Source organism: Heterodontus francisci, unplaced genomic scaffold, assembly GCF_036365525.1.
Source record: "Heterodontus francisci isolate sHetFra1 unplaced genomic scaffold, sHetFra1.hap1 HAP1_SCAFFOLD_480, whole genome shotgun sequence".
NCBI classification, from domain to species: domain Eukaryota; kingdom Metazoa; phylum Chordata; class Chondrichthyes; order Heterodontiformes; family Heterodontidae; genus Heterodontus; species Heterodontus francisci.
Window position 1 is genome coordinate 1050169 of NW_027141172.1, and position 12959 is coordinate 1063127.

At 47.1% G+C, this 12959-nt stretch overlaps 1 protein-coding gene across 4 annotated transcripts in view; it reads right to left on the reverse strand.

The window, feature by feature from the left end:
* LOC137362377 (dynactin subunit 1-like) overlaps positions 1-12959 on the reverse strand; it is a 212827-nt gene that overhangs the window by 142427 nt on the left and 57441 nt on the right. The window contains exon 1 of one of the 4 annotated variants that reach the window (XM_068026786.1): positions 492-536. The exons of the other annotated variants lie outside the window; for them this stretch is intronic. Within the exon in view, the coding sequence (XP_067882887.1) occupies positions 492-521 (30 nt within the window). The 5' untranslated portion in view covers positions 522-536. Of the gene's footprint in view, positions 1-491; positions 537-12959 lie in introns of those variants that run through there. 4 annotated transcript variants of the gene reach the window in all.

Consider the following 12959-nt stretch of genomic DNA (forward strand, 5'->3'; position numbering starts at 1 on the left):
TCACACTCAGATAAAGGATGCTCACACTCATTCACACAGAGGCCGCTCTCACACACGCACACATAAAGGATGTTCACACTCACATACAGGACTCACACACACACACACACACACACACACACACACACACACACACTCAGATAAAGGATGCTCACTCACACACACAGACAGGGCATGCTCACAAACCAACGAGTTCAGGCTCAGACAATACAGTGCATCATGCAGAGACTGCTAACAAACAATCCCCCAGGCAGCTCCTGCACAAACTAAAAACAATATTTACTGGTATACATCATGCAGCACTATTCAGGAAGAAAGCATTTTAATAACATGTCACCAAGGAGGAATCTCTGGAAAATAAAGCTTTAGAAAAAAACAAAGCAAGAAATTGGGTAGGAATTTTTGTAGGTAAAACAGATAATAAATAATGATCAGAAAGAGTAGCGCTTGAAGCATGCAGAGATTGGGAATGATGAAGCTTTAATCAGTACCTTTCTCATCGCTGGGGCCTGTCGCATCATTATGCATAGGATACAGAGACACAACGTCAGATATTAAGATGAATGCAGTTTTTTAATGGATGTTCTGGCCCAGCTGCTTCTGATTTCCTGCAAATGGCTGCAGTGTTGGAGCACAGCCTGTATGCACAGAGACAGCACGAACCCTGCTCAGTGGATCCAGAGAGAGGGAGCGAGGGGGAGGAAGGGTGCACACTACAGTCAGTCAGTAAGGGGCACAGCCTCAACCCAAGCACCAAGCCCCCAGCTCACGCAGATACATCAGCCTGCTTGCAGTGTCCAGCTCCCCGCCTTCACTAGCGATATCAGCGCTGATGGTCCCCTCCCTTCCCTCTCCCTCGCAGAGATGCCTGGGAAAGGCAGAGTCCCAAAGCTCAATGCACTGATTTGACGCTTTTCCTAGGAGATGCTGGGGGCTGAGGTGCTCCTCTGTAACTTAGCAACACTAGACATTTGGCAGCCGACTGGCAGGCTTCCTGTTGATCTCTGCCCCTCCCCCTGCACTTCAGACACAATGGACTCGAGAGGGTTTGCATTTCACTGCATTCTCCCTCAGAGTATGACATCCCATCTGTCCCCACTATTGTCATTAGTCACGTCCGCATTATAGAATCACAGAATGGTTATAGCACAGGAAGGTATTCGGCCCATCGTGTCCATGCCGGCTCTCTCCAAGAGCTACTCACCTAGTCCCACTTCCCTGTCCTATCCCCATGGCAATGCTTTTCTCTACTCAGATAATTATCCAGTTCTCTTTTTAAAGAACTCGATTGAACCTGCTGCTACCACACTCTCAGGCAGAGCATTCCAGATCCTAACCCCACGCTGCGTAAAAAAGTTTTTTCTCATGTCATCTCTGGTTCTTTTGCCAACTACCTTAGATCAGTGTCCCCTGGTTGTGGATCCTTTCAGCAACGGGAACAGTTTCTCCCTATCTACTCTGTCCAGACGCCTCATGATTTTGAACAACTCTTTAAAAAAAGGGAATAGCCCCAGATTCTCCAACCTATCCATGTAACTGAAGTCCCTCATCCCTGGAACCATTTTTGTGAGTCTTTTCTGCATTCTCTCCAATGCCTTCACATCTTTCCTAAAGTGCGGTGCCCAGAACTGGACACAACAATCCAGTTAAGGCCAGACCAGTATTCTATAAAGGTTCACCATAACTTCCTTGCTTTTGTACTCCATGTCTCAGTTTATAAAGCCCAGGATCCCATATGCCTTATTAACTGCTTTCTCAACCTGCCCTGCCACCTTCAACAATTTGTGCAGATACATCCCCAGGTCTCTCTGCTCCTGCACCTCCTTTGGAACTGCATCCTTTGTTTTATATTGCTTCTCCTTGTTCTTCCTACCAAAATGAATCATTTCACACTTCCCTACATTAAATTTGATCTGCCTCTTGTCCGCCCATTCCACCAGCCTGTCTATGGCCTCTTTAAGTCTATCACTATCCTGCACACAGTTCACAATACTTCCACATTTTGTGCCATCAACAACTTTTCAAATTGTGCCCTTATACCCAAGTCTAGGTCATTAATAAATATTAAGAAAAACAGGGGCCCTAATTCCGACCCCTGGGAAACCCAACTATATTCAAGAAGGCAGCTCGCTACCACCTTCTCAAGGGCAATTAGGGATAGACAATAAATGCTGGCCTGGCCAGTGACACCCACATCCCATGACTGAATAAAAAAATTATACCTTTTTCCAGTCCAATAAACAACCGATCACATTTTAAAAAGTTGCTGATGACACAAAACGTGGAAGTATTGTGAACTATGTGCAGGACAGTGATAAACTTCGAGGACATAGGCTGGTGGAATGGGCGGACAAGCGGCAGAGCAAATTTAATGTAGAGAAGTGTGAAATGATTCACTCTCTGTTTGCTGTGTCGTGCTCGGAAGGAGCCATTATGAACTGGAGGAATTATGACAATAAAAAGTTAACTAGTCATTTGGTAGTACAGAGGGCAGCACAGTGGCGCAGTGGTTAGCACTGCAGCCTCACAGCTCCAGGGACCCGGGTTCAATTCTGGGTACTGCCTGTGCGGAGTTTGCAAGTTCTCCCTATGACCGCGTGGGTTTCCGCCGGGTGCTCCGGTTTCCTCCCACATCCAAAAGACTTGCAGGTGATAGGTAAATTGGCCGTTGTAAATTGCCCCTAGTGTAGGAAGGTGATAGGGAATATGGGATTACTGTAGGGTTAGTATAAATGGGTAGTTGTTGGTCGGCACAGACTCGGTGGGCCGAAGGGCCTGTTTCAGTGCTGTATCTCTAAATAAAAAATAAATAAATAAATAATAAATATTGCCGAAACTAGAGACATTTTGCCGAAGCTTTTCGTCTTGCACTCATCAGTACAATCCGCAAGAATGCCCATGTAAAGGAAAACAACAACTTATACTGCATGAGAAGAGTGCTGATTGGTTGGCAAGTGAACTTGGATTGGTACAGGCGTTTCCATGGAGAATGCACCAGTTTACGGTGACTGACAGTTAACTGCCAAGCTTTGTTTGAAATTTAAACCAGGCAGCTTGACTACGATTCCACATGGCAACGCCTTGACCAATGAACCAGCGAATGGCTGTCACTTATTTTGTTTAGCTGAAACAGACGCGATGTGTGTACATGTTCTTTCTGTCTGCAAAGAACAGGGCCCTGTCTAATAATATATGTAGCTTCCAGTAAGCGCAAATGTGCCACACTGCAAGCCCTGCTGACCATCTGAAATTGGTTGTCAACCTAATTCTTAGCACACTGAGGATTATTTAGCAAATGCTGTCCAATCGCAGAATCACATCTAATGTTGTACACTGTGTTTTGAGTTTTGCAAGCACGGGCTGGTTGGGTACGGCCTGTACCTTGCTCATTGCAAACAGTGGAAGGGACATGTTGTTTGATACGATCCGCCAGTCTTTGGGATGTACGGCCTATATACCTAGCATCACACTGGCATTGAAATTTATATATCACATTACTCATTTGTGAGATAGGCAGGACGTCTTTTTGGCTCAACGGCAGCATCCTGTTAGTGGTGAACACCACACATGTTACTGCTGCATAGTAGCAGCTTGAAACAGCTAGCTTCCCCTGTTGCTCAAATTTTTGGGATACATTACCCTTCCAGGGTAATTTGAGGTAGACTGGGCATTTTTCAGGGCCAAAAATGATGGCCTTAGGCCTGTTCATAAATTTGCACGATATACTGTGAGAAATGATCTGATCAGGGTATCCATTGTCATGCAGGATGTCTTTGATTCGCCCTATTTCAGCATCAAGCTTGCATGGTGAGCAAATGGTTCGGGCCCTTGCTGATAAGGCCAATCTTACAGCGTGTGGAACTGTAAGAATCCCAACGCATGTATTGACCAGTGAAGGCAGGTTTGTGGTGGACCGTGGTAGAGAACCCCTCAACAGATTTCTCAACTAGTATGCCAAGGAATTTCAGGCCGTCAATCGGGCTCGCAGTGTGGTGCATTTGTGCGTACTGGAAGCTACATATATTAATACACAGGGCCCTATTGTTTGCAGACAAAGAACATGTACACACATCGCGCCCGTTTCAGCTAAACAAAATAAGTGAACGCCATTTGCTGGTTCATTCCTCAGGGCAGTGCCTTGACCAGACTCAAGCTGCCTGGTTTAAACTGCAAATGAAGCTTGGCAGTTAACTGTCAGTCACCATAAACTGGTGCATTCTCCATGGAAACGCCTCTACCAGAGTTCACTTGCCAACTAATCAGCATTCTCTTCTCATACAGTATAAAGTTGTGGTTTTCCCATACATTGGTATTCTTGCCGGTTGTCCTGATGAGTGAAAGACGAAAAGCTTCGACAACATGTCCCTACTTTCAGCAATAAAAAGTCAACTTTTAAGCTAAACCATAAGAAAATGGGCACAACTGTACCACAGACAAAATGAAATAGAGGTCCTGTGCTAGAGTCATAGAGTCATACAACACGGAAACAGGCCCTTCGGCCCATCGTGTCTGTGCCGGCCATCAAGCACCCAGCTATTCTAATGCCATTTTCTAGCACTTGGCCCATAGCAATGGATACTATGGCATTTCAAGTGCTCATCTAAATACCTCTTAAATGATGGTTCCTGCCTCTACCACCTCTTCAGGCAGTGTGTTCCAGATTCCAACCACCCTCTGGGTGAAAAGGTTTTCCCTCAAATCCCCTCTAAACCTCCTGCACCTTACCTTAAATCTGTGCCCTCGGTTACTGACCCCTCCACTAAGGGAAAAAGTTTCTTCTCATCTAATCTATCAATGCCCCTCATAATTTTCCATACCTCAATCATGTCCCCCCTCAGCCTTCTCTGTTCTAAGGTAAACAACCCTAGCCTATCCAATCTCTCTTCATAGCTGAAATGCTCCAGCCCAGGCAACATCCTGGTGAATCTCCTCTGCACCCTCTCCAGTGCAATCACATCCTTCCTATAGTGTGGTGCCCAGAACTGTACACAGTACTCCAGCTGTGGCCGAAATAGCGTTTTATACAGCTCCATCATAACCTCCCTGCTCTTATAGTCTATGCCTCGGCTAATAAAGGCAAGTATCCCATGTGCCTTCCTAACCACCTTATCTACCTGTGTGCTGCTGCCTTCAGTGATCGATGGACTAGTACACCACGGTCCCTCTGACCTTCTGTACTTCCTAGGGTCCTACCATCCATTGTACATTCCCTTGCCTTGTTAGTCCTCCCAAAATGCATCACCTCACACTTCACAGGATTAAATTCCATTTGCCACAGCTCCGCCCATCTTACCAGCCCATCTATATCGTCCTGTCATCTAAGGCTTTCCTCCTCACTATTTACGACATCACCAATTTTCGTGTCATCTGCGAACGTACTGATCAAACCTCCTATATTCATGTCTAAATCATTAATGTACACTACAAACAGCAAGGGTCCCAACACAGATATCTGCAGTTTACCACTGGTCACAGGCTTCCACTCGCAGAAACAACCCTCGACCATCACCCCCTGCCTCCTGCCACTAAGCCAATTTCCATCACCCTCTGCCTCCTGCCACTAAGCCAATTTTGGATCCAATTTGCCAAATTACCCTGGATCCCATGGGCTCTTACCTTCTTAACCAATCTCCCATGTGGGACCTTATCAAAAGCCTTACTGAAGTCCATGTAGACTACATCAACTGCTTTACCCTCATTTACACATCTAGTCACCTCCTCGAAAAATTCAATCAAGTTAGTTAGACACGATCGCCCCCTAACAAAGCCGTGCTGACTATCCCTGATTAATCCCTGCCTCTCCAAGTGGAGATTAATCCTGTCATTCAGAAATTTTTCCAATAGTTTCCCAACCACTGATGTTAGACTCACCAGCCTGTAATTACCTGCTTTACCCTTGCTACCCTTCTTGAATAATGGTACCACATTTGCTGTCCTCCAGTCCTCTGGTACCTCTCCTGTGACCAGAGGGGATTTGAAAATTTGTGTCAGAGCCCCTGTTTTCTCCTCCCTTGCCTCACATAACAGCCTGGGATACATCTCATCTGGGCCTGGGGATTTATCCACTTTTAAGCCTGCTAAAACCGCTAATACTTCCTCCCTTTCAATACTAATATGTTCAAGTATATCACAAACCCCCTCCCTGATCTCTACACCTACATCGTCCTTCTCCGTAGTGAATACAGATGAAAATTAATCATTTAAAACCTCACCGATATCCTCCGGCTCCACACACAGATTGCCACTTTGGTCCCTAATGGGCCCTACTCTTTCCCTGGTTATCCTCTTGCCCTTAATATACTTATAAAATGCCTTAGGATTTTGTGTTATCTTGCCCGCCAGTGTTTTTTCATGTCCCTTCTTCGCTCACCTAATTACTTTTTTAAGTACTCCCCTACACTTTCTATACTCCTCTCGGGCCTCCGTTGTTTTCAGCACTCTGAATCTGCCATAAGCCTCCTTTTCTTCCTGATCCAATACTCTATATCCCTTGACATCCAGGGTTCCCTGGACTTGTTGGTCCTACCCTTCACCTTAACGGGTACATGTTGGCTCTGAACTCTCACTATTTCCTCTTGAATGATTCCCACTCATCTGATGCCGACTTTCCTACAAGTAGCTGCTCCCAGTCCACTTTGGCCTGATCCTATTTTATCATACAGGAAACAGCCTTCCCCCAATTCAGTACTTTTATTTCCGGTCCATCTTTGTCCTTTTCCATAACTACCTTAAATCTTACAGAGTTATGGTCACTATCCCTGAAATGCTCCCCCACTGACACTTCTACCACTTGTTCAGCTTCATTCCCTAGGATTAGGTCCAGTACTGCCCCTTCTCTTGTAGGACCTTCTACATACTGACTCAAAAAGCTCTCCTGTATGCATTTTAAGAATTCCGCCCCCTTTAAGCCTTTTGCAGTTAAGACTATCCCAGTTGATATCCATTACTATTATTACCCTATTATTTTTACACCTCTCTGAGATTTGTCTACATATCTGTTCCTCTATCTCTCCCTACTGTTTGGAGGCCTGTAGTACACTCCCAGCCAAGTGACTGTGTCCCCTGTTTGTTTTTAAGTTCTACCCAAATGGCCTCATTTGAAGAACCTTCTAAGAACCTTCTAAGATATCATCCCTCCTTACTGCAGTAATTGACTCCTTGATCAACAGTGCAATACCACCTCCTCTTTTATCCCCTCCCCTGTCATATCTGAAGATTCTATACCCCGGAATATTGAGCTGCCAGTCCTACCCCTCCCTCAGCCATGTCTCTGTGATAGCAATATCATCATAATCCCATATGCAAATCAATGCCCTCAATTCATCTGCCTTATTAATAAGACTCCTTGCATTAAAATAGATGCAATCCAACCTTGCATTTTTCACTTGTGTCTTAACAGGTCTATATTTGCTCTGCCTTCCAGACTGACTCAGTTTCTCTTCTATATTTGACTGTGCATCACCCCCGACTGTACCTTCACTCTGTATCCCATCCCCCTGCCAAATTAATTTAACCACCCCCCCAACAGCACTCGCAAACCTCCCAGCAAGGATGTTGGTTCCCTTCCGGTCAGGTGCAACCCGCACAACTTGTACAGGTCCCACCTTTGCCAAAAACAGTCCCGGTGATCCAGGAAACTAAAACCCTCCCTCCTACACCATCTCCTCAGTCACATTATCATATTCATCTGCTCTATCCACCTATTCCTATACTCACTAGCACGTGGCACTGGGAGTAATCCAAAGATTACAATCTTTGAGGTCCTGCTTTTTAATCTGCTACCTAGCAGCCTAAATTCTTGCTGCAGGACCTCATCCCTCTTTCTACCTATGTCGCTGGTACCAATGTATACCACGACCTCTGACTGTTCACTCTCCCCCTTCAGAATGTCCTGCAGGTGCTCTGTGAAATCCTTGACCCCAGCACCAGGGAGGCAACACACCATCCTGGAGTCACGTTTGCGGCCACAGGAACGCCTATTTGTACCCCACTCTCTCCCATTCCTTTTCCTCCCCTCCTGTGCAGCTGAGCCACCCGTGGTGCCACAGACTTGGCTCTTGCTGCATTCCTCTGAGAAGCTATCTCCCCCAACAGTATCCAAAGTGGAAAATCTGTTAGATCGGGAGATGGACCCAGGGGACTCCTGCACTACGTGCCTAGTTCTTCTACTCTGCCTGGTGGTCACCCATTCCCTTTCTGCCTGAGCAGTCTTTACCTGCAGTGCGATCACCTCCCTGTACGTGCTATCCACGATGATCTCAGCCTCGCCGATGTTCCAGTGTCTCCAGCCGCCGCTCCAGATCCGAAATGCGGATTTCGAGTTGCTGCAGCTGGAGACACTTCCTGCAACTGGAAGTATCCGACTTTCCACATTTAGAAGGTGCATTCCATGTTGCCGAGCTGCCCTGCCATGACTTACCCTTAATTTATCCCCAAAATTAGATTTACACTAGGAACCATCAAACACTCCCAGATCAGGTACAGCACAGGATTAGATACAAAACTCCCTCTACACTGGCCCATCAAACAATTCAAGGAAAGGTATAGTACGGGTCTTATACTGATAAGAGCTCCTTCTAAATAAAAAGAAAAAAAATAAAAAGAAACGGGGTTAGATACAGAGTAAAACTTGCATTGCTTAAGATATGCAATCAGATAATCTGTTTTTGTCAAGTAGATTGTGGAATACATATTGGCCAGGAGACTGGGGTTAACTCCCCTGCTCTTTGAAATAATACCATGGGATCTTTTACAGTGCAGCACTGCCTCAGTACAGTTCAGGTGCAGTGAGCCCAGATTAACGGCTCAAATCGACAGAGTGGGACTTAAAGTCACAACTCTCTTTCAGACTCAGAATCAAGAGTCTGAAGCCAAGCTGTCACAGAAGACAGAAGTGTTGATCTAGGGGGAAGAGCCCAGAGTACGGGACTAATTAAACTGAGGCAGAAATAGGTATTTAAAAACAGTGAATAGAAAACCGTATCACCTAAGGACATGGAATGGGATCAGATCTTAACTATAGCTGCAGAGCTTTCACAGGCGTCAGCCTTAATAGTCTCCTCTTGTCCTGCAATTTCTAGGAGTTGCAGCAAGAACTCAAATCAAGCAAGTTTAAAGGCTAGTAAAAACAGTTCCCCGAAAGGAGAAAGAGTATGGAACATAACCCCAGACAGGAAAAGCAATTCAGGGTCAACTAATCCTTTGAAAACAGCTGCATCAATAACATTGTCATATTCCCCCCCTCTCTCTACATTAACCCCAGAATCACAGGGACACTGCAGGCTGTAGAGAGCTCAGATTCCCCCCCTCTCTCTACATTAACCCCAGAATCACAGGGACACTGCAGGCTGTAGAGAGCTCAGATTCCCCCCTCTCTCTACATTAACCCCAGAATCACAGGGACACTGCAGGCTGTAGAGAGCTCAGATTCCCCCCCTCTCTCTACATTAACCCCAGAATCACAGGGACACTGCAGGCTGTAGAGAGCTCAGATTCCCCCCCTCTCTCTACATTAACCCCAGAATCACAGGGACACTGCAGGCTGTAGAGAGCTCAGATTCCCCCCTCTCTCTACATTAACTCCAGAATCACAGGGACACTGCAGGCTGTAGTGAGCTCAGATTCCCCCCCTCTCTCTACATTAACCCCAGAATCACAGGGACACTGCAGGCTGCAGAGAGCTCAGATTCCCCCCTCTCTCTACATTAACCCCAGAATCACAGGGACACTGCAGGCTGCAGAGAGCTCAGATTCCCCCCTCTCTCTACATTAACCCCAGAATCACAGGGACACTGCAGGCTGTAGAGAGCTCAGATTCCCCCCTCTCTCTACATTAACCCCAGAATCACAGGGACACTGCAGGCTGTCGTGAGCTCAGATTCCCCCCCTCTCTCTACATTAACCCCAGAATCACAGGGACACTGCAGGCTGTAGTGAGCTCAGATTCCCCCCCTCTCTCTACATTAACCCCAGAATCACAGGGACACTGCAGGCTGTAGTGAGCTCAGATTCCCCCCCTCTCTCTACATTAACCCCAGAATCACAGGGACACTGCAGGCTGTAGTGAGCTCAGATTCCCCCCCTCTCTCTACATTAACCCCAGAATCACAGGGACACTGTGAGCTCCAGTGAGTTCTCCAGCCTCTGTCCTTCTGCTGCAGCTATTTGCATTCGTTCAATCAGCAGCTTCCAGAATTTCTGCCAAGGAATGATGGGATTACATCAGTATTAGTCATCACCAAGCAAGACATACAAGCTGCAGTCAGTGCGGTGAATGTGGCAGCAGATGGAGGTGGAGGCAGAAATGCAACAAACACAAGGACTGCCCGAAGGAAGCAACAGATTTGCCCATATGCCACTGGAGCCTTTCCTGTCTGTCTGACACTTCCTCCCTCTGTGTGTCTGAATGCTGCTGTTATGTCACAGGAGGATGGAGCACAGACAGGTTCAAGGTTGTAGTTCTGATACCAGTCTAACACACTCTAATTCCACAATGTGTATGCTCAACCTAATGTCTCTACACATCTCAGGAGACTTCCAGACAAGGTGTGCCTTTAACTGGAAGTCTGTTCAAAGAATAAGTTCATTAGCGATAGTCAGCACGGTTTTGTGAAGGGTAGGTCGTGCCTCACAAACCTTATTGAGTTTTTCGAGAAGGTGACCAAACAGGTGGATGAGGGTAAAGCAGTAGATGTGGTGTATATGGATTTCAGTAAGGCGTTTGATAAGGTTCCCCACGGTCGGCTATTGCAGAAAATACTGAAGTATGGGATTGAAGGTGATTTAGAGCTTTGGATCAGAAATTGGCTAGCTGAAAGAAGACAGAGGGTGGTGGTTGATGGCAAATGTTCATCCTGGAGTTTAGTTACTAGTGGTGTACCGCAAGGATCTGTTTTGGGGCCACTGCTGTTTGTCATTTTTATAAATGACCTGGAAGAGGGTGTAGAAGGGTGGGTTAGTAAATTTGCAGATGACACTAAGGTCGGTGGAGTTGTGGATAGTGCCGAAGGATGTTGTAGGGTACAGAGGGACATAGATAGGCTGCAGAGCTGGGCTGAGAGATGGCAAATGGAGTTTAATGCGGAAAAGTGTGAGGTGATTCACTTTGGAAGGAGTAACAGGAATGCAGAGTACTGGGCTAATGGGAAGATTCTTGGTAGTGTAGATGAACAGAGAGATCTTGGTGTCCAGGTGCATAAATCCCTGAAGGTTGCTACCCAGGTTAATAGGGCTGGTAAGAAGGCATATGGTGTGTTAGCTTTTATTAGTAGGGGGATTGAGTTTCGGAGCCACGAGGTCATGCTGCAGCTGTACAAAACTCTGGTGAGACCGCACCTGGAGTATTGCTTGCAGTTCTGGTCACTGCATGTGAGGAAGGATGTGGAAGCTATGGAAAGGGTGCAGAGGAGATTTACTAGGATGTTGCCTGGTATGGAGGGAAGGTCTTATGAGGAAAGGCTGAGGGACTTGAGGTTGTTTTCGTTGGAGAGAAGGAGGAGGAGAGGTGACTTAATAGAGACACGTAAGATAATCCGAGGGTTAGATAGGGTGGATAGTGAGCGTCTTTTTCCTCGGATGGTGATGGCAAACACGAGGGGACATAGCTTCAAGTTGAGGGGTGATAGATATAGGACAGATGTGAGAGGTAGTTTCTTTACTCAGAGAGTAGTAAGGGCGTGGAACTTAAGTGGTCATTTGATAGACATATGGATGAAAATGGAATAGTGTAGGTCAGATGGTTTCACAGGTCGGCGCAACATCGAGGGCCGAAGGGCCTGTACTGCGCTGTAATGTTCTAAATTCTAAATTCAAACTCATTCCTCACATTCCTGCACCGCCAAGAAAAGCTCATTGTTTGATCGTGATTCTTGCCTCAGCTCAAACCTGTCTGTGTGCTCAGTCCTCCTGCGATCTCTAACCTGTGTGCTCAGCCCTCCTGCGATCTCTAACCTGTCTGTGTGCTCAGTCCTCCTGCGATCTCTAACCTGTCTGTGTGCTCAGTCCTCCTGCGATCTCTAACCTGTCTGTGTGCTCAGTCCTCCTGCGATCTCTAACCTGTCTGTGTGCTCAGTCCTCCTGCGATCTCTAACCTGTGTGCTCCGTCCTCCTGCGATCTCTAACCTGTGTGCTCAGTCCTCCTGCGATCTCTAACCTGTGTGCTCAGCCCTCCTGCGATCTCTAACCTGTCTGGGTGCTCCGTCCTCCTGCGATCTCTAACCTGTGTGCTCCGTCCTCCTGCAATCTCTAACCTGTGTGCTCAGTCCTCCTGCGATCTCTAACCTGTGCGCTCAGCCCTCCTGCGATCTCTAACCTGTCTGTGTGCTCAGTCCTCCTGCGATCTCTAACCTGTCTGTGTGCTCAGTCCTCCTGCGATCTCTAACCTGTGTGCTCCGTCCTCCTGCAATCTCTAACCTGTGTGCTCAGTCCTCCTGCGATCTCTAACCTGTCTGTGTGCTCAGTCCTCCTGCGATCTCTAACCTGTCTGTGTGCTCAGTCCTCCTGCGATCTCTAACCTGTCTGTGTGCTCAGTCCTCCTGTGATCTCTAACCTGTCTGTGTACTCAGTCCTCCTGCGATCTCTAACCTGTGTGCTCAGTCCTCCTGCGATCTCTAACCTGTGTGCTCCGTCCTCCTGCGATCTCGAACCTGTCTGTGTGCTCCGTCCTCCTGCGATCTCTAACCTGTCTGTGTGCTCCGTCCTCCTGCGATCTCTAACCTGTCTGTGTGCTCCGTCCTCCTGTGATCTCTAACCTGTGTGCTCAGTCCTCCTGTGATCTCTAACCTGTGTGCTCAGTCCTCCTGTGATCTCTAACCTGTCTGTGTGCTCCGTCCTCCTGTGATCTCTAACCTGTGTGCTCCCTCCTCCTGCGATCTCTAACCTGTCTGTGTGCTCCGTCCTCCTGTGATCTCTAACCTGTGTGCTCAGTCCTCCTGTGATCTCTAACCTGTCTGTGCGCTCAG